The following is a 26,700-nucleotide window of genomic DNA, read 5'->3' as shown; positions in this document are numbered from 1 at the left end:
GAAATCGAGGGATATTGAATCGTCTTTGCGAGCAGAGGGTTTATATTTGAGAGCACGAGCAGTGATCGAACTTTAGAAAATACAGATGGCGAGCGACGAGCACTTTGTAAATTTTCCGCTTGCCGGGATCTCTATTTTATGAAAAGGAAACATTGTTTTTCGCTAGGAGGTTCAACCAATCTCAGCAGCTTACAGCCAATTAGACCTTGTTTGATGTCAAATTACGTCACGTAGCTTCACGTGTGTCAGTGGGTGGACGCTCAGTCAGATGGTGGACGCTCTGCTCCACCAAGAGGAGAGACCCTGGGAATGAGGTTGATTACAAACTGGCGCTTACAATAACAGCAGCTACGTACATGTAGATATAGTACTGTGAACTGGGCTGCATCTATGACGGGTCGAACCTGGTGGGATCCCACGTTCCCATTTCGGCGAATCGAACGAGATCTTCAGCTCTTAGCTTCTATTACGTTCAAATCGGCCAGAAAAGAGAAACAACTATCACTCTTATCACATGTCACTGGTATTTTAACACTGCTGTGGTAATTAGGAAAACTGTAAATCGAGAAACAAATATCACAAATAAAACAGAAAACATGTTAAAGCACAACTAGTGGGAGGCTGACCAGCTGGCTATTTACAAGTCCGAATAGCTCTCGCTCCGCTTTTCCCGCGGCCCAAATGCGAAAAGCCGCTCGCGCTGCCCGATTTCGTTCGGCTCGTACGGAAACAATTGCTTCAGAGGCTAAAAACGTGGAGGAAGTTGAATTTACGACCCCTGAACTCAAATCCACTTTCTAGCAAGGTAAGGATTCGGACACAGGACCCGAAATCAAAAACCAGGACCTAGCCACTAGGCCACACCGCCGCCGAGGCCACACCGCTTCCTAAACCACGCCGCTTCCTGGACCAGACCAGGCCACGCCGCCCCCTAGGCCACGCCGCCTACTAAAAGTTGAAAGGGCGACAGCGACAGTTGAAAAGGTTTGACCTAATACTAAATTCTCCCCATATTCCAAGGTGACTATACATATATACGACAACAGACACCTCTTGACGATAACTAGTAAGGAGAACTTTCAGCTTGGTCATAGAACTCAAGAATGTGAAAGAGTTAAAAACTAAAGCTTTTATTCTACGCCATAATTATCATAGTAGTTTTTGTTACAGTTTTGCCATAATTATTATAATAGTTTTTGAAATAGTTTTTAACCCAGTCATAGATTTTAATAATTCCATCTTTTAGTTAGGTTTTTATTCTTTTTAATCATATGCAATTGTAAGCGCATTGAGAATTCTAAATGCGCAATAAGAACCTTTTTATTATTATTATTATTATTATTATTATCATTATCATTATCATTATCATTATCATTATCATTATCATTATCATTATCATTGTCATTGTCATTGTCATTGTCATTGTCATTGTCATTGTCATTATCATTATCATTATATTATGAATTGTGCCACATCATACTCCTTATTCCAAAATGGCGGCCAATTTATTATTCTTTTGTTTGCATGTTAATTAGCCCTCTTTGCCTCATTTTCACTTCAAAATTCTTTTGTATATTGTACATGTTGACGAGGTAAAGAGGGCTAATTACCAGGTAAACAAAAGAATAATAAACTGGCTGCCATTTTGGAATAAGGTGTATATTTTAAAGTCAACTAAAATTAACCTTAAAAAGTATCATAAATTAAGTCTAGGAAATCGCATGTATATATGCGAGTAAAATTAAGGATTTTACACTAAGAGTGATATCTAAATATTCTTAAGTTGAAAATTGCTCCAAAAATTAGCTTGCTCTCAACCAATCAAAATAAAGTACTTATTTCAGTTATATAATAAACACTGTAATAGGCCAGTTCGTTTGCTTTATCCCGAATGAGGTACGTGATACTTGGTGACTCTTGCTCGACGACTTCGCCCATTAAACTAGCTTGCAAGGTACATGAACAAGGCTGACTATAACAAACATAATCTGAATTGATATAGGTTCGCGGATACATTAATTTTGTGCAGCAGTTTGCATGCCCAAGAATTACCTAAGTGTGACCTAATCCTTTTAATAACTTTTTTTCCAATTTTTGAAAACGCATTTTGGAGACCATGTCCCGTACTCTATGCCAACAGTGTTGTGAAATCTTTTATGTCCCCTCATAAGTGTGAAGGTTAAAAATGTAGATGTAGTATCGGAGTCAAGGCCTTCGGTTTATCGTCCCCGCCCAAAGACGCGATCATGTAACGTAAGAAAATAAGTCATTACTAATTTTCTACCGATAATAACACCGTTTCGATAACCTTGGGGGATTTTGTTTTCGTCCGTTTCAAGATTGCAGAGCTATAACCTTTTATTACACGCACATACAGTAGGAAAAAGTTCCCAATCTAACCCATGCAAGGCTCATTCCCTAACGGAAACATAACACGTCCGTAATGTGCGAGACGTGTTACTTGAAGCTCTAGCGCATAAACCATTCTAAGCTAGCCTAGTGTCTTTACAATATACAGTCGAACCTCCGGCTGCGACCACCTATCGTAAGCGACCACCTCCCCTCAGCGACCAGTTTTCCAAAATACCAAAAGTTTCCAAGTCAAATCACTATCTTTGGAACCTCTTGTAAGCGACCACCTCTCATAGACGCTCGCGACCACTCTTAGAGCTAAAAGTTCGAAGTTTTCTTTGCTTTTAACCTCCCGTAAGCGACAACTTGACAGCTAAGAGGGCGGAAATTGGATAATAAGATGTTGTAGTTTATCAGAAACAAACCATGATACTCTGAAGGTTTGGAAGGTTTGTGGTGGCTGCTAAAAGTTCTTATATGGTTTAGATGGGCACTGACTCATGGGGTAAGTCTCTACATTTACCATACGCTAGTAAGACAAAATATGTTGACCCAATATGGTCTAAGCTCTCGTAAGCGACCATCTAGGTTTGACATTTTGGGTGGTCGCTTACGGGAGGATCGACTGTATAAATGTGTACGTCAAACCAACTTTGCTACAAGCTCTTCATGACCCCACTCTTCCCCGCCCCCCAGTAGTGAATGTCCTTCACTCAAAGGACCTTAACTTGAGGTCAGCGCTCACAAAAACTAGAGTGATTACTTCGAGTTACTCAAAGCCGGAAACTCTTGCTTCTTTGAAAAGTTCCCTTGGTTCTTTTCGTGTTTCTTCGTCCATTTTCCCATGATTCATTGCGAGGGTTCCTCCACTCTCACAGTAAGTCCTTCCCAGTCCACGCTCACGTCATAGAAATCAACTGTCTCGTCTGAAGGCTGGAGACATTGATCAAAACATAATTAAAATACAACGTAGAATTTATGGGAAGAAAAAATAAATAAATAAGAAACCCTTCGCACTTTCCTACCGTAGAAAAATCTACGTTGAAAGAAAAGGGAGCATCAAAACAAAAGCAAAAACGCTGCATTTAAGCTTGCGAAGAAAACACTACCTTCATTGACTTGATCACAGCTTTGACTTCATCCACCATGTTTGGTTCCTTGGTGAGAACAAAAATAAATCCACCACCACCCGCTCCGGCCATCGCTTGACCTGAAAATAAACAAACATTTGCACGGGTTTGGAAGGCATCTTTTAATGAGCCGTTCCTACTTTAGGAAATCAGTATCAGGAGGCCACAAATCATACAGCAAAAAAATATGAACCTACCGTAACTCATCGGCGCCAGTGCTTCCAGTAAGTCTTTAATTGCTTTGGGCTCAGAACCTGTAGGGAGTTAACATGAAGAATAACTGTAGAGTCATCAAAATCGCTCTTGACCTTTTCTTTCGACTACTCAGTATTCTTCAACCACAACACTGAGCGACATAAAAACTCACATCAACACAACGATAAAAAGAGAGCCCTATACAGTGTGGAGTATTAAAACAAAAGAAATGATCACAAAATGGACTTGTAACTAAAGAAAGTATCCGAAAAACCATCTGCAAATTGCGTCCACCGTTTGAACAGTTACATACACATCCATTATTGAATTACCCTCTCCTTTTCCTCTCTTCTCTACCCTTATCTACTCACGAACGGAAAGCCTGGTCGCAGGCTATGTTAGAGCATGATGCCCGGAGGCTGATAAAGAGAACTGCACGTTCACTATCACCGTACTCACCGGGTGCCATGAGGCTTTTTTGATGTCGGTAACAAGTCCAGCACGCACCAAACTTCTCGATATTTCCTGCGTGAAAGGTAAGATAAGGCCGATAATGCACAATTATTTCAAAGTAAGCTGCTTGATAAATTTCTGCTCATGGAGAAACACCCACACTTAGGGCGATTGGTCGTTAGTTTCTCTGACGTAAAGCGATATTTCCCCGCCCCTTCCACAACGACCAAACCAAGCTCGGCTCCTCTTCCTTTGCGAGCGCTCATGTCAGGCTTGTCCGCACTAAGCCTCAGCCCATGCAGTCACACTAACATTTTCGAAGTACAACACCATTCTTGCCCGCACATCAAGGTAACGTACCTTCTTTTAGGGCTTTAGCAGCCTCTTCCGCGTTGTTCACCAAGTTTTTGGCGTTGTTAGTGATTTGGGAAAACCTTGCGTACCAATTCCTGACAACGTTCTGTCAAAAGAATTCAACAAAGAAGATCAAGATTCTGCAGAGTGAGTCCATTAGTTGCTATTACTCATGATCAGATTCTAATGCAATGGACGCTGGAAATATTTCGAATTCATTCGGTTCCATAACAAATACTCGATAAGAACAAGTGGATTTGGGTTTAACATGTCTTCGACTTCTACGAACTCAAAACTGGAGATCGTTGAAAAATGTTTCCCAAAAATCTGCTGGAAACAAGGTTTGGAAGTGTCAGAAGTCATTCTCTTGAAGATTGATCTTAAGATGTCTTTCTTATATATTTTGAATTTTTGTTTTCGGCCAAGCCATGGAGCTCGAGGGGACATTCTGCGATCATGCGTAAAATGTACCTTCACCCACTTCGTTCCTCACTGCTTTACCTGTAACAAGTTCTTGGCAAGCCTTGTCCTTCCCGAGTAAAAGCACACCAATCTTTTAGTCATTTCTTCCACGGTCTTCTCGCTCAACTCCAGTTTTTCCCACTCCACTTTTAAAGGCAAAGAGGCTTGGGACCGACCGATTTTAAAACCAGGTACCAGTCCCCCGACGTTGTCCTGCCACCCGCCTCCTGTAGTTAGCATCTGTTCAATGATCAGCACAGCGTGGATGAGAGACTCCATGCTTGTTGTCCGATCCGTCACGCGTAACAGCGCCATCAGGATAACTCCCGCCAAAATACTACTCGTGCCCAAGCCACTGCCTTGAGGAGCGGTTGACCATGTATGGAGCTCAAAACCTGCCTGGTACTTTCTGTTCAGTTGTTCGGATAATGTCTCGTTTGATGGCAAAGTTACAATGTCGAGTAAACAAAAGCAAGCTTTTAAGAGCGCTCCTGGGGAAAACAACCGCAGCATAATGTGTCACAGATGGTAAAAATCATATTGAGATGAAAATAATCAAATGAAATCTTACTGAGAAATGTGGCGAAGAACAGAGATTTTAATTAAATTGAGTACAAGAGAATATTTTATGAAGAAGTTTGCAAACAAATGAAACTATTCGGACAATTTATTTCTCTTTTTAATAAAATTAATGCCAGGAAAAGGATTTGTGTATGGAAATAAAATTTTCGTGAGCAGAGAGCATACCAGTCTGCGAGCAGGCTTTCCGTTCGAGGATTAGGTAGGGGGAAGGGGTGGATGAAGTAACTCTTTCTTCATCAATCAATCAATCAATCAATCAACTTTATTTAGAGAGGGTGACACATGACAGTATAAACTGATAAGCTAGTGACCCTCTGTGCTAAAAATGTACGAGTAATTATAAAATAACTAAGTATACTAGTACTAAGTATGAACAATAAAAAGTTACAATATGTAAAAAGTTACAATAAAAAGTTACCCACTGCAGTTTCCCACTGCGCTTTGTAACCCCAAGCGGAAAGCCTACTCGCAGGCTAAGAGCAGTCACAGTTTGTTAACAGAACACGATTTGAAGCAACAGATGTAGACTGAACTGTTATGTTCATTAACCACCTTAAAGCTTAACATCACGTGACACAATTCTAACATTTATCATTATCCAGCTTCTCCTCAAAAATAGCCACACATTGCTAACATAGAAGTTGTGAGAGTAAACCAATTGATCACCAACAGTAAGATAAAATTCTCCCAGCCAACAGTATAAAGCGTAAGAGAGCCATTATCGAGAATTTTTCCTTTTTTTCTTACCCCTTTCAACATCCACATTTTGTGCATGTTCACCGTGTTAAACGGCTCATTTTTTATCTTTCTCCACAATATCTAGTCATACCTGGAGCATTTGGTTGAGTATAGTTCTCCAAATGTATCAACTCACTGCACACAACTCGAACACTGTGCTCTCCTGAGTGGATCACAAGGACAATTTCAAGCCTACAGATTGAACAAGAGAAACATGTCCATACAAAGTCTGGACTGAGCTAAGATAAACGAGCACTTTTCCACAGGCTACCAAAAAATCCAGAATTTCCCATTTATACAGCTACCGCAAAGTTCCGAAAGTGACCAAAAAGGCAAAAAATTAAACAAAGAGTGAAATTACAACCTGGGTTGTGGAACAATCAACATTGTACAATTACCAGCCGATGTTTGGGAAATGAGCTTGCGCTCCTCTCCACGAACTCTCGAGGAGGAACGAGGACTGGACTCGCGAGAGTGGTGGAAATCGAACTTTAATGTTACTTACTCCTTTATTTTCCTGACTTGGGCTTTCGTAACTTTCTGCAAAACAAAATGCTCGTATTTTAACTGACTGGGAAAAAGATGATGTTTGAGTGCAACACATGCCCAAGACCAAACCCATTAGCAGTTCGATTTATAAAAAACCAATATGCATAAACCTCTCCTTTCATCCTCATAGACATCAAGCAAGCTGTCAAGAAAGTCGTCAGGCAATCTTTCCACCGATCCCAAAAAATGTTACTTGGTTTAGGAAGCGTGACATTGGTACAAGACGTAACGCAACCACATCACAAGGGTACCTTTAAAAGTTATGAAATTAACATCACTACCTGTCCATTGAGTTTAACGGCAACGTTTAGCACCGCTCCGCCTTGCTCGTACGTGATTGGCGGCGTGTCACTCCATCCTCCAGAAAGATCTATCCGGGCTGAAATAAAGCATCTTATAATTTAGTACAGTGTCGCCAATTGAGATTTAGTATCGGCCCTGGAGTCATCCTTAAGAGAGCTTATATCAGTTTGCAAACACATGACGGTGATTCCAAAAGTCAGCACAGAAATAAGTATTTAATTAGTGACTCAATAAAAGCGTTGCAAACCTGGTGCTTCCGTTATAACACAGTGCCCCATGGGAACAGGATCACAATCTTCAATCCGGAAAAACTGCAAGAAAATGAGATCAAACATGTGAAGATTTGGTTTCAGAAAACCCTCTGCAGCACGCCGGTACCTAAACGTTTTCTCCTCGCCTCCTGCTTTTCTCTCCCTCGAAATCCCCCCCCCCCCCCCCTCCCCATCCGGTGAAATTTCCTTCGTGACGGTTGGTTGAGTGCTAAAAACGTTATGTGACTACGGTAAAATAACGCACCTGTCTCGCTGTCAGAACTGCCCGTCTCCTCAAGACCTGTTCAGCTCCTTCATAATGTCTCGCAGCTCGGATAAGCAAATGAGGTCTGTTGAAAGAGAATAATATTTAATCAACATCGCTGAATAAACACCATTGAACGAAAGTTCTAAAAAAGATGGATGAGCTAACGGAGTAGTTTTTCATTTGTTTTATCAGTGTCTACTTGCGTCATACCTGTCAAGCCATTTTGATCTTTCCATGGCAAGAGCTTTGACCCCTGCTGAGATTTCTCCTTTCTACGATCACATGACAAAGTCGATTAGCAAACAGCAGCAATAAGCAAGCTTATGCCGGGCTGGATTTTAATCTTACCATAAGCACACAGTTGCGGTCCCATACCCGTCTGGGAGCAATAAGGACTGATGATGATAAGCACAGCTAGCTGTATCTAGACATTTATTCCATTATTTTCTATTTTTTTTAGCTCCGTCTATTTTGCACTAATTGTTAGATGTTGTTTAGCGGGTTAAATAAAAGCACTCGGACTATAACAACATTTTTAGTGCTAAAACAATTGGTAAAGGTAAAGTCTGCATGCGAGCCAAGTGGCCCATCAGGCCGGAGCTTATCCCGGTTTCTGTAGCATGAAGCGACTAGGAGTATTTCTACTCCCCCCTGGATGGGATGCTAGTCCATCGCAGGGTTACCCCCAGCATTAAGTTCGCCGGTACCCATTTATACACCTGGGTGGAGAGAGGCACTGTGAGAGTAAAGTGTCTTGCCCAAGAACACAACACAATGTCCCCGGCCAGGGCTCGAACCCGGACCGCTCGATCCGGAGACGAGCGCACTAACCATGAGGCCACAGCGCCTCCCACAATTACAAAACACTAAAACAATTACGGGCAATTAATTACTAGGCCTAGCATCGAGTTCGCCTAGAGTAAGGTTTTTTTTTCCTCGATTACAAAACTCTTCAACAAAATACTTTCCAAAACAGTCTGACAGAAACTGAAGAGGAGCAAGTACACAAGCCCACGTTAGAATTACCCTGATCTTTTTTAGCCTTGAATAAATAGATGTCTCAAAGCAAGTGAAATATCAATTTTTTCTGTTGGCGAGTACGTTACTCTCGTTAACAAAGCTAACCAACAAAGCAGTGAACATACATCAAGAAGCTCAAAGGCCTGCATCCAAGATTCATTTCGGGCCGGACCACTTCTCAACCCAGCCCTCTCTCCTGCCATCGCACCTAACACGTCAGCAATACACGCCAAAGTCCGCGCAGCCACGCCTGGAGAGGTGGCGCTGGATGCAACTTAGGAAGCGAACAATCATTGACAAATGATTAATAAAAGGTGAGTTCATTTTGAAAGGGTTATAACTTGAGCTCGAGTATCCACACGAACCACTACGGGATTAAATGGGGACAAACAGTAACCAAACTGTGGAGAGGAACACTGAATCTGATGGCGATTTTAGGGTTAATTATAAATCAAGAGAAGATAACGGTTCAGTTCCAGGGATTTTCATTAATGTTTTCAGTAGGAGGGTACCTGGTTTTCACAGGCGGGCTAAACCTTATTTCAAATGAACTTTTATAACAAAAACTTTCCTCCAAACGGTCAAACCCAGGAGTAAAAATACGCATTGCCTAGAGTCTACAGTTGCATGTACCTCGATCTAAAACCTCCAAAATCTGCGACTCAAATCCTTCTTTTCCACAACTTTTGAAGAAGGGCACAAGGCAATTGCTGCTGCAATTATTAAGTGTTCCCTCCACTTCGGTCTTTCCAATCTCAAACCAAAGCTTTTTTCTCCAAGCAAACTCTGAACCCGTATCGACGGCATTCAATATATCTTTTAAAGATAATCTCAGTGAAGAACGCCACCTGAAAGAATAAATGTTCATCAGGATGACTCGGGAAGAAAACACTGCGTCTGCCTTAAATTTACCTTTCGTTTGCCTCGCATTTGCACTGCGTTTGCCTTGCGGTTTTCTAGCGTTTGCCTCGCATTTGACTCGGGTTTGCCTCACTTTTGCCGTACGTTTGGCTAACGTTTGTCTTGCGTGTAGTAGTTCGCCCGTGTTCGAGAAACTGACATAAAATACTTTGACCAATCAGAGGAAAGATGTCATATTCCCAGCCAATCAGATGTAAAATCAAAATCAGTTTTGCAGACTTTTGCCGAACAGCTCTTTTCACCAACACCATACAACAAAGACAACGCAATGCAGCACAAAAACACAACACCATAAAAAGAAGAAACAACAGACGAAACACAACGCAAAAGTGACTTCAACAAACCTGTTCAGTTTTTGCTGATCAGGAGTATCAGACACGTCAGTACTCGCCAGCCATAGGATGTCATCTTCACCAGCATCATCCTCCAGAACATCAAAAGGATGAACAACTGGGAACAGCTTAGCATTCCAAAGACTCCTGCGCTGTTCAGGCTGAACAAACAAACAAACAAAATATCAAGAAAACAAACAAACAACAGAAAAAGCAAGAGTAAGAATATGAGTTCAAAACTGTGATGTGGCTTTTGCTCTTAGCATGTGATAGCCTACCGTGGAAAACAGAGAAACATAAGGGAAGGGGAAGGTAAGGTCCCTAATTTTCGACCTCCCTGTTTTTTCCCTTTATTAAATCCATTTTGAAATCACTGGTTATCCTTGCAATCTGATTGGCTCTCAATGGTGCGATTTATTCACGAATCACACTATTTTTTGCTCTAAATCGCATCTTTTTCTCAGCCATTGAGAATGGCACAGTAAAACAAAACAACCAATCAGATTTCAATATTAGTTTAAAGAAAACAATAAAATTTCAGGAAAATGAGAGGCAAAAAGCCATTGTGTGGAGAATTTAGCAACTACTATTGCCAAAACTTTGTTGTTACTGTTGTTTTTTTTTCCAAAAAAATTGACGAATGTAATTAATTACAGTTTCTAAATGACGATTATGAGCTTCCTCAGGCTGAACACCTACTTTAATGGAAGTTTCCAACTTTCAGTGTCCATTTTGACGAATATTTTGGCGATTTTTGTTCAACATCTGCTCAAAATCCGTATGATACCGAGTCCAGTAAAACATAAACAAACGAAAACCACACAACAACAAATTCAGGGCCATCTCAAGAAGTTAGATGTTTCCAGGTTTCCGGTAGTTTCAAACGAAGCAAAAAAAGAGCTCAACTCTGTCGCTGTGAATAAACATAGTCAAAATACGCCCCGCTCCACAAAACAATGAATGAATGAACGTCTTATGAAGCTGGTGCTAGTCCCGCCATCTTGGAAATATCTTGAAACAAATGGCGCCGCAAGAACTTGACAAGGTCCTGAGTATTGAGTCCTTCGCCGAGGTCACAAAAAGAAACGGAGATGATAACGAGCTGGACTCCCTTAAAATCATGCCATTAAACGGTATGAAAGAAAAACAAAACGTACCATCCACTGGGCATCGTGCACTCGAGTTTCACAACTCAAAAGAAATCCATCGCAGGATTACGCAGGATGCACCTTCAAATTCCTTCTCCAAAGACAATGAAAAGTCTCAGCCTCAACCACACAAGAAAGAAAGACCTTCCATCATTGATTCAGGCGACGAGAATTGAACTTTTATACCTGAGGTATACTATTTTCGTTCTCACTCCAAAACCGACACCGCGGATATACGTTTTTGGGGGCGCGATACAGTATTTTGCTGGTCAGCGGTACACCCTAACAAAACTACAGAATGCCTGCAACTTTTACATTATCTTCGCAGCGAGCCTTATCGACAGTCAAAAAGATACAAAACTTAGAGCGCACACTGTAAACTTAGCTTTTAAACTCCGCTCATTTGTTGGATAGTTCTCAGTTAATATTATATATTGTGCCAAAGCCAAACTGAACTTGCACACGGTGTGAAATTGTTGTCGTTTCGTGAGAGTTCATGCTCGTAAGCGGCGAGCCAGTGGCAATTTACGTTACGATGTGCGCTAAGGCTAAAACTAGGCAGCTTTTGTGTTGCTGTAGCGGTGTTCTGAGGAAATCAACTTCTCAAGTTTGTTGAATTGATGGGCTTTAACCGTATGAATCGGTATGTAAACGGCATTTCGATCACATTCGTCGGGAAGACATGCTCGTGTTCGATTGGGGGCACTCACGTAAGTAAACACGGTCATCCTGTCCTCACTCGGTATCACCGAATTATAGACCAAGTTGGCCGAAATCGAAGCAGTACTTCGTATAAATCTTGGACACGTTGGTGTAACAAGTGTAGGACTGAATCCCCAAAAGGGTTCAAAATCTGGCCTCAACTCGAGGAAGAATTCACCAAGGTATGTTTTATCATAAAATATCCAATTTTAATCATACTGTACTTCAGGAAGCTTGAGGATGGCGAAAATAAAATTTTAAATTTTCATGTTTATTATTGTTTCTTTGTTTCTTGTCATAATTTCGAATTGTTGCAGTTCTGTATTTTGCCTATAGCGCCTCTAAAGTGTGAAAATTATTTTAAACTAGTTGCATAGCTATTAGAGTTAGAAAAAAAAGCTATTTAGCTATTAGAAAAAGCCACAAGTACATGACATCTGATTATCTAAAGATGGCAGAAGACATGGAATACAAAGCTGTTTAAAGGATAATTAAAAATACATGCATATGTTATTTGTAAGACAATAAAAATACCATAAAATCTGGGTAATGACAACTTCCAGTTAAAACTCAATAAATGAATTTCATTTTTAGTTATAAATAGGCTATCCCCCCTGTATTCACACAACAATCTTCTGATTATAAGGCCTCCCAGACAATTTCTGACCACATTACCTTAGAGCCTGAGACTCTGTATAACTTTTTAAAATTAATATTTGTTTACATATTACTATTATCTGGATTTCCCAATAGAAAACTTCTTCTATTGTACATTTTTTTCTATTCTGGCTCAGCAAAAGTCATTTTAGATACTGTCCATGGATGATTTCCACAACATCAATGCTGTAAAAACACCAACTGAGAGAACACTGACCAATGCTCTCCATATGGCAACTACTTGACTTTCATTTAGTGCCTTTAGAGACTTCTAGGCCGACGGGCAAAGAAAAATTCACCCTTGGGCTCAAAATGAGGCTCAAAATGAAACCCTTTGACAGTGGTTACGTCATAGGTCATTCACTTGAAAGACGTGGGTAAGAGTAGCCAGGCTGAAAATGAAGGAAAAAAAGAAAAGGAAATGCCTAAGGACTGTGCAGCTTAATGACTAGGATGTGTTTTGAGTCTCTTAATTTACAGGGGACAGGAGCAGGACGAACAAGGGTGGGAGTCAAGAGATAGAGGTATGGGAAGTGGGAGAACACGGTATGGGAAGTGGGAGGTTCTGACTCCACTGTCCCTTCCCCCACTTGATGCAGTACCTTGTCCCTAAGTAAAAGGTAAAGTCTGCATAGAGCCAAGTGGCCCATCAGGCCAGGCTTATCTTGGTTTCTGTAGCATGAACTGACTAGGAGTATTTCTACTACCCCCTAGATAGGATGCTAGTTGATCACAGAGTTACCCCCAGGATTAAATTCACCAGTACCCATATGTACACCTTTGTGGAGAGAGGCACTGTGAGAGTAAAAGTGTCTTGCCCAAAAACAAAACACAATGTCCTTGACCAGGGCTCGAACACGGACCGCTCGATCCATTGCTGAGCGCACTAACCACAAGGCCACCGCACCTCCCACCTTGTCCCTTAGGCCTAACCTTAACCCTAAACCTAAAAAAAAGGAGTCTGTAGATTTCAGTCAACTTTACCTCTTTTATCACTTGTGTATTTGAGACAATTTCTAATTTCCTCACTTTCTGCCATTCAGTTTACTGTACCAAAGCCTGATTTTAAGTGATTCGCAACTACTGACAGAACTTGTTTTTGCAACTTACAACTTCAGACTTTGCACAAAATTTCTCACTGGAGAAGAGCAATGTTGTAGAACTTACTACGATTATCAGTTGAGTAAGGCGGGACGAAAGTTTGGTCACCAAGTTTTAACGTAAAATCGTGTTGTTGTCACGGGCAACTTACCTCGTTTCCGTTGGTAACAATATCAACAGCCGTTGGTCGCCTGTCGCGTCGCCTACAATTTCGCGCGCTTTGCTGTCAATTGATGTCAAAGGCCGACAAGTTGCCAATGGATACGGAGCCAGTTGCTCGTGACAACCACACAATTTTTACGTTAAAACTTGGTGACCAAACTTTCGTCCGCCTTACTCAACTGATAATCGTAGTAAGTGATGAACTAAATGTAATAAATATTAATTTGTAAGAAATGTATCTGTTCTTTAATACATGCTTTTGTGTCTAGTATCTGAGTTAGATGCAGCGAAGATATATTACCAATGGTTTGTAGACGACAGTAAACCAATTCAGAGACACAGTGGCATAAACAAACCCACTTGTTAGCTAATTTATCACAGGAAAAAAATAAATACATATAATTACATATATATAATTTATTGCCATCAGGTGCTATAATGTCTTGTAATAAAGTGGTTACAAGTTAAGTAAGAATCTTACAGAAGGGAGGATGATACAATATTATTACTAAGGGGATCATAATTAATCTCATATTGATTCAAAGCATGTGATATGTACATGTATGATTGCAATGTAAAAATTATTTTGTAGTGATTGAGCAAAGCTCATCTGAATTAAATTAAATGAAAGGAAAAACAACAACAGTCAATTATTTATATAAGTTGATACAATGCACATGTAAGATAGGGAAATAGAAATCGAAAAGCTTCAAATGACTGAGTAAACAAAATAAACTAGTGGGTTTCATTGACGAGTTGATTACTGCCTCTCTGAAATGTTGAATGTCTTCAGCATCAAAAAAAGTGAAACTTGACCACATTCCATAAGTGGAAGCGGTTTCTTGTAAAAAAATACAGGTGTTTGGGCATTTTAAAATATTTAGTTACATGTGCATACATGTACAAGGAAACGGTCTTGAAAATTTCCATGTACTATCAACATTTAATCGATGTAAACAAAAAAGACCTCAAGCAAGGAAAAATTGTCAATGAACCGAACATATTGAGCGGTCTTGAATGTTTTCAGTATTTCTAGCGTTCACTGCGGCCAACAAATCACAATATTTTCGATTTCTACTCCCTTCGCAAACGCCACCATTATATGAATGTCGGCTTAAACAATCTTTAATGATACAGAAATATCTTGTGAATGAAATGAACAAATGTAACAAATGTTTTATTTTGACAGCAAACGACAGGTACAGAAAATTTATTTCACCCGTTCCAAAAGGCGCAGAAAGTCAGAAAGGTGATAGAAACGCCAAAACGCCAGTCTTTAAAGACAAATTCTTATCAAAGTTTCTTGGACGCGTTGCGAAACATAATCTCAATGAACAAGCACCACACGTCGGCGCAAAGTGAGTGTGAATAAAACGGTCCCGACTTACATGTAGTACCTTAACCATTTCGCGCAAATTACACTTTAAATCCAACCAGTCTTCAAAATCCTTGCAAAACATGTATACAGGACCAATCTTCTGCTTTGCTGGATACCCATCGTTGATTTTGACAATTCTGAGGCGAGGGCGGCTGAAGCAACACGATCCATGCTTCGTCCGCTCGAGCTGGCTCGAGTCAGCAAACTACACATTACTCCACACAAAATGACTCCCCTGTACCACTATTCTTTACGAACATTGCTTGAGTATTAAAAACCCATTTAAGGGCGTCAAGCTCACCAATAACGAGAAGTATCAAGGATATTTTCAACCTTAAAACGAAGCAAAACACCGATCTCAGAGAACTGATCGATCGAAGGACAACACAGCCCGATGGTGATGACCACTGACCAGTTACTGTGACGTCAAAAAACGTATTTCCGCGGTGTCTCCAAAACCGCTTGTTTCTTTGTCATGCTCGGATGAGTTTTCGTCACATGACATCATTTCGCATACTAAATGAGACGTAAAGGCGTTTCCGGTTCCGCTTTTTTTTTTTAACAAACCGGCTACTAGAACAATACACCAAAAATCTAGAAATTAAGGCGATAAAATTGTGCGATTTCAAAATGGATCTAATAAAGTGGCAATTGAACTTCGTGTCGTGCAATTTTGGTCTGAAATCATACTTGTGATTTCAAATCGAACTCGCGCTGTTCGCTCGTTCGATTTTGAAATCACGCGTATGATTTCAGACCAAATTGCACTCCACTCAGTTCAATTACCATTATTAACCAGAGCGGAGACCCTGTTTATGTAGCAGGGTAGCGACTTGGTAGCACATGGACATCAAGACAGGATCCTCTTCTTGTCGGTTTTCTTCATTCCTACATACCTCGTGTGCCTTTTCAGTGTTTTAATATTGTAAGAGAAAACTGAGATTTTGATCACTCGTAGCGGGCTGATATAGTGCTGCAAATGATTGCTTACCACCCCGATCCAGACTTCCTCTGAATTGATTCCTGTTCCTTCAAAGAATACCTTCCATGGTTTATTACAGTAGGTACTGCTTGGGGATTGACATGGCATCTGAAAAATTAACATCTTCAGTGAGCCGTCTAGTTTGACAAATAATTTGTCGTCTGACAATTTATCACAATATGAACGGTAGCCATCTTCATAAACAACCTCTTACTTTGCTACAAATGAACTACTGGCAACTGCGTCAAACTAATTACATGAACAGTCAACATGTGTAATTGACACGCCCCTAATCATCACCATGGAAATGTGGAAATTCCACCTCCCTTTAGAAAGTGCAGTAAGTCAGTTTAAACAGAACTTTTCTGTAACTAGTAAGGACTAGCAGAAATAATAGTCTTACTGCATATGGGAGCTTGTTATGTCCCGTTTCGAATGGGCTTAAATTGTACAATTTCTACTTGTAGAGTCGTGGGTTAAAGAATCTCACGAGTTCAGTTTCTCGCGTAAAACGTAAGCAAATTTCGTTCATGTAAACTTTCCATTTATCTACACAAGTGTCAGCTGTTTCTGACCTGCATTTCGTCATGAACACCAAACACCACCAGAACCCTGTGAGATTTTCCTCTCAGACCTGGAAGGGACACAGTGTAAGCCAGAAGGCACAGATTCTCCACGAGACTGGTCCCTGGGAGAATACTCTGGAAATATTGAGAAAAAAAATATTGAAACAGTGAAATTACATTGCACAGAAGTACATAAAATGGATAAAAATTGCGATACACCTGTTACAAATACAATTTAACAAGGGTCATAGGTGATATAATGATGAATGGGCCAAATCTTAGCTATTTAAGAAATGATTTTTTTTTTAACTTTCCAAAATACTCACCTTGAAATCATGTGGAGCAATTCCTGTCAACACGCATCCTGCACCAATCTTGACATTTCCCTAAAATAGACAATGCAATTCTCATTCAAAAGAACAATCGCGTTTGTTTTCTTTCGTTCTGCTATTTGGGTTGTCACGCGACGCTTTCTTCCATGTGTTGTGTGACAGCTCAGATATCAACTGCTATCAACGAAACTAGAAAAATAAACCTAAACGTGATCCAGTGTCACTGTCTTCAGAGTCGCATCACAAAGTCTCGTAAGAAGAAAGGTTTGGTGGCTTTTTTTAGATGAAATATACAATGTGCAATAAAAGCATATTGTGACAATAAGCTAGCGTGACAACAGGCCACATTTCAAGTCACATGTCCATGTAATCTAAACACTGATTGGTTAATGGAACTTCAAAACTATTCACTCAAGTACTATGTGAAGTTTGGCATACAGCACATCCCCCTATGAATGTTACATGTACAACTTGGAAAAACCTGTCCACGATGGTACCTGTAAATGACAATGAGACACAACAGACTCCTTTCCAATGTCAATTCCAGCTTCAATAATAGAATTTACGACTACAGTAGACTGGTCCACATCTGCAGGTTTTCCTTGGTTGTTCTGTTCAAACAAAAAGCAGAAAGCAGAAAGAGGACGAACCTTACTTCACTGAATTTAGCATAAACCTTCTATTTACATTACAGAGCAGCCTCTTCATGAGCACTCTGTACTTTACATCTCTGTTATCAATAATTATGAAGAAACCCCATGAAAAAAATGGGAAAAGAATTTTCAAGCTTATCTTTTTTCTTAACGCATCATTCAGTTGTTTTAAAAGAAGAAGTCTACATAATATGCTGTACATGTATCTATCAAATGATCATATTTTATCTTATGCCCCACATCCAATTACATTTTGAGTTTGCCAATAAATGTTTGATAAAGCTCTTGAACATTGATACATTTAATAATGAGTATTATCTCTTGGTGTGAGAATGATTTTTACCAGTCCCTAGAAGAGCTTTATTCATGAGTTATGACTCAACCTAGTTCCCTGAGTCTATCTTCTTTCCCCCCCCCCCCCCCCCCCCACTCCCACACCTTCTCTCAGTCTTGGGAAAGGGAAAAAGAGACACCCTGGGAACAAGGTTGAGTTATACCTCACAGTACAAGATGTATATGTATTTATTAACAAAATGTACCTTGCAAAAACAGACATGGGTGTGGTTGTTGTGGTCAAATTGACCATCACCAAACTTTTCAACACTTTTCAGCATTTGACTTCTGTAACATTCCGCAGATGGCTGCATGTAATCAAATTCCCCCTTTTCAATCACAACTGTTAAATAACATGAGGAAGAGAAAACAAAGATTACAACAACTGTATGGTAAGCATAAGGTTAAGTCTGCCTTAGGCAAAGTGGCCTATACAGCCAGAGTTAATCCTGTATTAATACCATTAAGCAACTAAGAGTATTTCTAGTCCCCACTGAATGGGATACCAGACCAATGTAAGGTTACCAACCCCCCCCCCCCCCCAACTTTCTCCTCCAGCATTTATTTGCAGGCACCCATTTACAGCTGTAAGTGTCTTGCTCAAGACCCCAGCCAGAGCTAGAACCCAGATTGCTAGAACTAGAGTCCAGTGCACTAACAATTAGACCACAGTGACTCAATGTAATTAATTTATTGCAAGTATTTCTAAAGTTTATTATTTTATTGTCAGAGTTAGGTTTTGGTGATGAATGAGGACAAAGCAAGAAAGTAGCTCCTGGTCGATGAGTAGTTTACTCATTCTCCACACAACTTTACTTGACGGTGTACTGAACAGTGTAACAAGAGTTTAGGAGTTGATTGACTGTACAGTACCTCCTTTTAGTAAGACACCCCTGAGAATCTTCCACAGAGAAGCCCTTGCACCTCTCATCAATGTCATCTCATCCTTTGAGCTGCACTTTGTTCCCATTCGAGTGCTGCGACCATATGAACCACTCCTTTCACCACAAACAAAGTCTGCCTCAGTGACATCCTCAGCCAGGCACAGTAGAATGTCAAAGAACAGTGACAACTAAATGTATAAAATAAAAATACAGCATGTTGTAGTCTAAATTGACTAACTGTATATCCTCAAATATACAATCAACTGTAAAAAGTTAGTGCTAGGTAGGCAGGAGGATATTACCCAAGGGGAGTGAGAGGGACAGGTGGGGAGCAGGGGCAGTCATTCAAGGGAGGCGATTTACATTTTATTTCAAATAATCCCACTATACTTGTAATGTCAACCCAAGATGACCCTTGCAGCCATCAGGGAGCAGTAATCAAGACGCATTATTCACCAGTTACAGTACTGTGGTACCCTGCCAAAATCTGTTAATTAATATCACCAACCCTGTTGTTATAAGTATCATATCAGAACAACACTATCGTTTCATACCTGTATAGGATCTGCTCCATTGTCAAGTCCATAGTAAGTGCAAGCATCAAGAGGAGCATACACATGGAAACTGAGAATTTTTTCCACTATTGAGATATTTATGTAAACCACACCACTGACCTGTTAACCAAACAATTCAGTAGCTGCTGTCATATATATGGGCACAGGAGCAAACACATAGCTGTCCGCACACCTTGCATGCATAGGACACTAGTGAACAATACTTATAGCTAGCCATAGGCCCACAGTGTGCAGCGCAAAGGTGTACCCTTGTGAAAATTTGTCTCAGCTGATCTCTGAGGATGTTTAACTAAATATTTGCACCAGGGCTAAAGCTATGTAAGTCTCTGCACATGTTACATGCCTACAATACTTGCCAACATCATAGGCATGTAATGCATACAAGCCAAATTAGTTTTACTTTTCATCATACAAAAAAAAGTAATATTTTGCATGAAAGGTGACCTTAATTTAGCTGCAGGTATTTTTGGACCAATGCTGTGCAATAAGCTTATCTTTAAGTGTCAAAAGCCTACATCTGACTTTAATCAGTAATATTTGGTTTAGAGACTGCACTCTATTGCTGCACAGATAACCGGATACTTACCAAGGGAACTTTACCATTTTGGAGGGCACAGCTCTTTAACATATCCACAGTTCCTTTAAAAGTGATGTCCTTAACTTTGCCCTTCAACATATTTAGTTGCAAGAAAAAGTAATTAATAAAAGCTGTAAACAAATTACCATATAGTTGTTTACAAGTACATACTGTACATGTAGTAGCAATGTTATATCCTGTCCCATGAAAAACTTTTACCGAGATCTCGCCAATATTGACGAGATCTCACCAAGATTGCAGAGATCTCCCCATGATGTTTGTGAGTTTCTGAATCTCAGTGAGATCACAGCAAGTCTCAGCAGCCAAAAAGTCCCTAATCTTAGCAAGTTTACTTGGCCACCAAAATTTTGAGATCTCACCGAGATCTCGACGAGAATCTAAAGCTTGATGATCAGCTATACAGTTAGACACCATGAAGCCACTGCTTTATGTCATGGCAGATCACAATCGGGTAACTGTAAACTCAAAAAATATGGACGTTCATTCAGGTGGACTTAAGAACTGACTTGTCTCACAATCCTGAAAGGACTGAGTTGCCACAAAGCAGTTTATCAAACAGATGGGGCCAGGCCTGCGGTTTCTCCCTGGATTCAATCAAGCCAATACATGATTACATGTGTAAGGCTTGATGCATGGTAATCAGATCAATTTTCTGAAGAAAAACTCAAGCAAACAACAATCAATCAAACAACATAAGTGGTGACCTCTGTAGGAGACACACGCATGTATTTTTTTTCATGAACACTTTGTCTCAACAGATGTTACAGTACCTTGTCTCCGAGTTTCACAACCCCATGGCCCGTTGCATAGTTTATATCTCCTTGAAATAATATCATGGTGATGCCATCAGAATACTGCTTCCAATCAATTTCTGTCGATGAAAAAAACAATTATAGACATAAAATTGGTTGCAAGCCAAAAACAGTAACAATCAATATCAATGATAACATAAAATTAATATGAAGACTACAGTATTACAACAGTAAAAACGTACTTGTATCTGGAGCGACAGTAAGAATCATGTCAGTACTACAAATCCACACCCCAGGGGGAGCATTAACTGACAGCTGCAACCAACAAGATCATTCATGTCATGCAAAACTCTTCAGACCCTTTGACACCCTTAAGGGTTTTATGTAATGCTAACTATTTTTAATTAATCATTCTACACACTTTAATTAAAGGTTAACTCCTTGAACTGGCATATTTGTATGTAAACAGTAAGCTTTGAGTTACAATTATATCCTTCCCATTGGTCTGACAGTACACTATAGGCTTACATCCTCAGACATGAAACTCAGAGAAGCTATTGTTAAGTATTGTTGAACAAAGTAGTCTATAACACTACATGTATAACCCCGCAAAGCTACTTATTATTAATATTGATATCAGGGTATCAAAGTTGAAACGTCTTGATAACAATTAAGACTTTTATTGCATGCATAATATTATTATTACACATATGATACAACAGCCAGACTTTTTACTTTACAAGAAAGCTGAAACACTGTAATAATTTCAAAAGTCCAATTACCAAAGGTGATTATTAATCAATACTTTAATACACAAACAGAAGATTTAAAAGCTTACTGTGTTTGACACAAGGTCTAGCAGGAGGTCAAAGTTGGAGACCAGGCAATCACACAAATGCTCTTTTGATTCTTCTTTGTGTTTGGCTGGTAAGGTGTTGAAGAACCGTCCACAAGAACTAAATGGAAAGTCTCGACCCTGGAAAAGAAGAGAGTTTCCTGGGTATTTTAATTTTAATTACTAGAAATTGTATCAAATAAATTATTCAACATTTTATAGGTGGAAGAGGAAGGAAAGAGAAAGAGATCTCAGTCAATGAGAGTGCTTGTAAAACATGAGATTAAAATGTTGTGTTTACTTTACTATGTCTATGTACAGGAAAACAAAATATACATTAATTTTGACCCTTATGGAACAATTGAAGCCTAAAATTTTACCTTAAAAACGTTTAAAAATACAATATTTTTATTATTAAGCCATTCATGGCAACAATACACACCATATGCATGATAAGAATGTTAGCATTGTCCAAGACACTCAGAGTTAAAGTCTGCGGTGTAAAAGAAATTAAATAATGGCATTGTTAATTAAACCAAAAACATACAGTATTAAGGACATGACCAGATCACATCTCTTGGAGTTTGTATATGTATACCTTTACATGTAGAACTGAGTAAACAAACTTAAAAGTAATGAAAATACATAAAACTATTCTTTCCTTCAGTTCACACTGGGTGCCAGTCCCAAGGAATATACATAACCACCTCAAGGTATTTGAAAATTTTAAAGGTGGAAGCCGGGTGGGTTCAAAAGCCAAATACTGCAATTTCCAAGGAGAGGCCAGCCAGGGGGAGTGGATCAAACCAAAGAAATCCTTTCTGGGAGGAGTATGTGTGTTTTCTGAGAAAAGGCATCCAGCCCCAAGGGGAAAACCCCAAATGAAAAGTTTGGGTACATATGCTCCCCCTCTCACTTAGGGTTGTAAATCACAAAATAATTCTGGTCTCTCCTAGGGTGTTCAGGATGTAATGTCACTAGTTTAAGCTATCAAGGTATCTTTTAGGGTGCATTGAAGGAAACAATAATAATAAGTAACTGCAGCTGTGATATTTTCCGGTTTAAGCTGGGCATCTTTTAGGAGTCAATTCAAATAAAGCTAGAGCATGCCCAGGTTGGTCTCCTTTAAGGGCTCAAGTCAAATTTTCCAATGAGCATCCTTCACTTTTTTACATAGAAGTCCTCCTCCTGGGTATTCTGCTAACAAGGACAGTTCCATAAAATTGTCTGTCATTTATGGCGTATTTTACCTCATAACCAGCTTTTGCACTTAGATGTTCTGCAACAACCAGTAGAGCATTTACACTGGCACCACCACTCCCTACACGAGCTTTAGGATCTTCCAAGGTTAAAAGCAATACATCTTTATCGAAGAAACCTTTACTTTGATGGATTTCAAGCTCTGATCAGAGGATGGCATAAAAATGGATTAATAAATTACATTAATCTGCATTAATTAACAACCGATATATTCGGTCATGCCAGGCCACCTGCAGTATATACTATAAGCTTGAAAAGGTATCCGGTCGTTTCGCCAACGTCTCGTTCGCCAACGTCCTAAGTCGTTTCGCCAACGTCCCACTGGTCAATTCGCCAACGTCTAAATAAAAGTTTACCTTCACTTGTGTGTGTTGTATCAGGCTTGTATCAGACAATAAACTTAAACGAATTCAACGTAGTGTCACTAGGAATATCCAGGCTAAGCTATTTGCAAGCTGGGAAGAGTACGAGAACAACGAAAAGACTGCCACGCAACTACTCCAGACTTGTTCTCGGCTTAACGGAACAGCTCGTGCGAACTAGAACTTCTCTGTAAATAGGATGAATTGGTTTCAGATAAATATAGGTTTCAATCAGGTTTTGTAAATAGGTTTCATAGGTTTTTGTGCTTGTAAATATTTGATACTATATACTGTAATAAAATTGCTGTTGTTATTTACTTGACGTTCCATTTTATTTCTAACTCGATTATAAGGCTGGAAAATTAAAACAAACTCTGTTTGCTTTTGAAAAAGGAAAAGATATAATGTTAATTTACATCGTAATGTATTATCAGCGAATTGGAAGCCATCAAACTTTTGAAAGCCATCGGACTTTGGTATTCAACAGTCAATTTTCACCGTGAAAATTACCGCGATGTAGCGCCCACGAGCCGGCTTGTGAAACTATCAAAAACATGCAAATTGATCTCAAGGCAGTCAAGCGAAACAGGCGAAACGACTCGTTGGCGAAACGACTGCTGCCACAGTGATATGTGTATCCCCGTGATATGTGTATCCCTGCACACATATCACTAGTGATATGTGTATCCCCCGTGGGGATACACAAAACACTGATATGCGCCTGGGCATTCAACGAACAAAATGGCGACTCGGTTGCGAGGTTCCAACGAGTGTTGTAAAGAGTAGGAGAAACCAGAAATGAATTCGCGCCCAACGGAGCAGATTAGGATTTCTTGAGTTTGGTTGAGTTCCAACCGACTCAATTGTATATCTGACTAAAACTTCGAACAGCAGATACACATATCACTAATTATTTCATGGCGCAGTGATCTCAGTGTGTATCCCCTAAACACAGCCTTTAGATTGGCTATCTTAATCTACCTGAACAAAGAAAATGGCCAATTATTGCCGAAACGTGCTGGCTGCTTACTCGCGACGACGTTTATACCCAGGTTGAGGTTTGCGGAGTTTGCAACTCGAATGTCTAAATATCTAAACTGAAATCGCGTCCAGGGGATACACATATCACTAATTATTTCATGGCGCAGTGATATGTGTATCCCCATAAACACAACTGTTATAATATAGCGCATCAACGTTGTTAAAACTGCAGGCAATATTAGCACCCGACGTTTTTACACGGCTTGGGTTTACTAGAGTTTGAAACTCAATAATTCCACTAAAAACGCGTGCACGCATGCACAGGATAAAAGGGATACACATATCACTGATTATTTCATGAACTAGTGATATGTGTATCCCCATGGACACAGCTGTTATATTGGCTTTCTACCCAAGAAGAAAAATGCCCATTACATTTGCATTGTCAAAACTGGCTTGCTAGAAATATTCACACCCGGCATTTATTCATAGCTTGGGATTTCTGGAGTTTCACTGACCTCGGTTGTACACGACCGCATGCAGAGGATACACATATCACTAATTATTACATGGCGCAGTGATATGTGTATCCCCTGAAGACAGCCGTTACCTAGGCTAACTGCCGAAGAATAAACGTCGATTGTTATGAAACTTGTTAGCAATGTTCGCAGTATAGCAATGTATACAGCTTGAGACTTAACATATCTTACAAAAAGTCGAACTGAAAAGCGGGTGCAGGGGATACACAAGTGCCACTAATCATTTTATGGCGAGCGGGTCGAAGCAGTGATATGTGTTTCACTCCACGAATAATTCAGATGCAAACAAGGCGATGAACAGTGGAGAATATGCGTTACTCGATGGGTGAGAATGCACCGCGCAATTAATATCGTCCTAGAAATCCCGTGCCGTGAAACTCAAATTGAAATATATCTAGATCCATTTGGTGTTCAACTTTAAATTCATTATATCCTGCTCGCAGAAAACCAGTTAGGATCAAGAACACAATTCCAGCAGCAGATACGTATGCTTTTTCAACTACAAAAATTGAGATTTGTGTTTTAAGTCTGTTTGGGTTAGTCGTTCGTCCAGTAAGCGACCGGACGACGAGAGCGCTTTCAAGAAGGATATTGCTATTTAAAGTAGAGGGGAGGGGGGTGGGGGATACACATATCACTGGTCGCCATCTTGGAGGGGATACACATATCACTAGTGATATGTGTGCGGGGATACACATATCACGGGGATACACATATCACTGTGACACCGCAATTCCTTGAAAACAGTCTTACTAAAAGGTCTTATTCAAACCTTGACAAAATTCAGTCGTGTCATTACTGAGAAATCATTTCTCTTAGCGACCTCTCGTATATTCGTTAACATTCCTTCTTGCTTCCCTTTATTACACCGTGGACGCTTAAATATGGATCGTTCTCCATCAAGAATGATATTTGTTCCGCAGATCAACATTTTGAAGGGCATGACCTAACTTTTACCAAATGTTTCGAAAATGTACGCTATAAAAACAGCCAGAATAAAGCAAGATTGCTAAGGCACCTGTTGATCAGAGTCTTAGTTTTAAAATTCGACAGGTCTCCCACCTGTGTAATTAAAAAAAAAAAACAAAAAAAGATTAAGCTTAATTTCAGAACCAGGACGTTTTAGTTGATGAACGAAAGTTCTACGTTGTTTCATAACACGAACAGTAAATAACTACATGTAATAGTCACATGAACATTCACACTACTGTATTTACCTTTCTGGAAGGTGTGAGCACTAGCTTTGTTTTGGCAAGTCAGCACTATCGCGGTCCATCGCTTTCTAGCCTTGTTGTCTACCACGTTGACCTTCGCCATTTTACAACCAAGCGTTTCCGCGCGGTGGGCTTGGGCTCGAAGCAAGTGGCCCATAGTAACGTGCTAGAGATCAAGGCTTTTTTTTTTAACTTTTTTATTTATTTACTTACTATTGTACTCGTTTCGGTCGTTTCGCTTATTTCGGTGGCGAAACGGTGAAACGAGAGTCGAAAATATTGAAAATACGACGAACCGTTCATGAGTTTTTGAATGTCAGGTCCTGCATCCTTGACGACAGTAATATTTTTTACAAACACGCAAAACGGCGAGCGAGTCTGAAATATATCTACGCATATTATTTTTGGTATTGCCGCGAATAAATCTCATTTTTCGGTCTATATCGAAATATTACAAGTACATCAACGATTCCTAGCATTTGTTGCCTGTATTATAGACACTATACGTGAGAGATTAATTAAGTATTTTATTGTAAATAATATCGTATTTTAGCATTTTATTGTAAATAATATATTTTTAGCATTCTAATTATTTTAAGTTGAGGCCCCAAGTTTATCAGCAACTTAAGTTACTGTCACGGGTCACCCTCATTAAATAAAGTCTTTCATTTTCAGAGATTAATGAGATGTAGGCTGTGTAGGTATATGTAGGGGATTAATGACAGGTATTGCTGTGTAGGTATATGTGAGAGATTAATGAGATGTAGGCTGTGTAG

At 39.8% G+C, this 26,700-nt stretch overlaps 1 protein-coding gene across 2 annotated transcripts; it reads right to left on the bottom strand.

Moving 5' to 3' along the window:
- Nucleotides 1–1,114: 1,114 nt before the first annotated feature.
- On the bottom strand, nucleotides 1,115–26,152 carry LOC110057437 (L-fucose kinase-like). Of its 2 annotated transcripts, XM_089297568.1 has the most exons (30): nucleotides 25,928–25,995; nucleotides 25,729–25,772; nucleotides 22,819–22,970; nucleotides 22,011–22,061; nucleotides 21,572–21,709; nucleotides 20,976–21,048; nucleotides 20,752–20,852; nucleotides 19,970–20,050; nucleotides 19,363–19,482; nucleotides 18,798–18,996; nucleotides 18,131–18,267; nucleotides 17,436–17,549; nucleotides 16,933–16,992; nucleotides 16,616–16,741; nucleotides 16,050–16,148; nucleotides 9,923–10,071; nucleotides 9,291–9,505; nucleotides 8,783–8,931; nucleotides 7,848–7,909; nucleotides 7,635–7,719; nucleotides 7,366–7,429; nucleotides 7,097–7,194; nucleotides 6,772–6,806; nucleotides 6,358–6,458; nucleotides 4,986–5,437; nucleotides 4,491–4,590; nucleotides 4,137–4,202; nucleotides 3,680–3,736; nucleotides 3,462–3,562; nucleotides 1,115–3,285 (listed from the first exon to the last, which is right to left on the bottom strand). In XM_089297568.1, exons 4-30 carry the CDS (start codon nucleotides 22,017–22,019, stop codon nucleotides 3,202–3,204), a joined length of 3,075 nt encoding a protein of 1,024 aa, XP_089153694.1. In that variant the 5' UTR covers nucleotides 22,020–22,061; nucleotides 22,819–22,970; nucleotides 25,729–25,772; nucleotides 25,928–25,995; the 3' UTR covers nucleotides 1,115–3,201. The 2 variants fall into 2 exon arrangements, with proteins under 2 accessions (XP_089153694.1, XP_020619679.2); XM_020764020.2 differs by lacking the exon at nucleotides 25,729–25,772 and having other exon boundaries at nucleotides 25,928–26,152.
- Between the last annotated feature and the right edge of the window lie 548 nt (nucleotides 26,153–26,700).

The sequence above is a fragment of the Orbicella faveolata genome, unplaced genomic scaffold (assembly GCF_042242905.1).
Source record: "Orbicella faveolata isolate gen_17 unplaced genomic scaffold, um_ofav_v1 contig_3, whole genome shotgun sequence".
In the NCBI taxonomy this organism is placed as follows: Eukaryota; Metazoa; Cnidaria; class Anthozoa; order Scleractinia; family Merulinidae; genus Orbicella; species Orbicella faveolata.
Note: the sequence above shows the minus strand (reverse complement) of the source record. Positions and strands in the feature narration are given on the sequence as shown.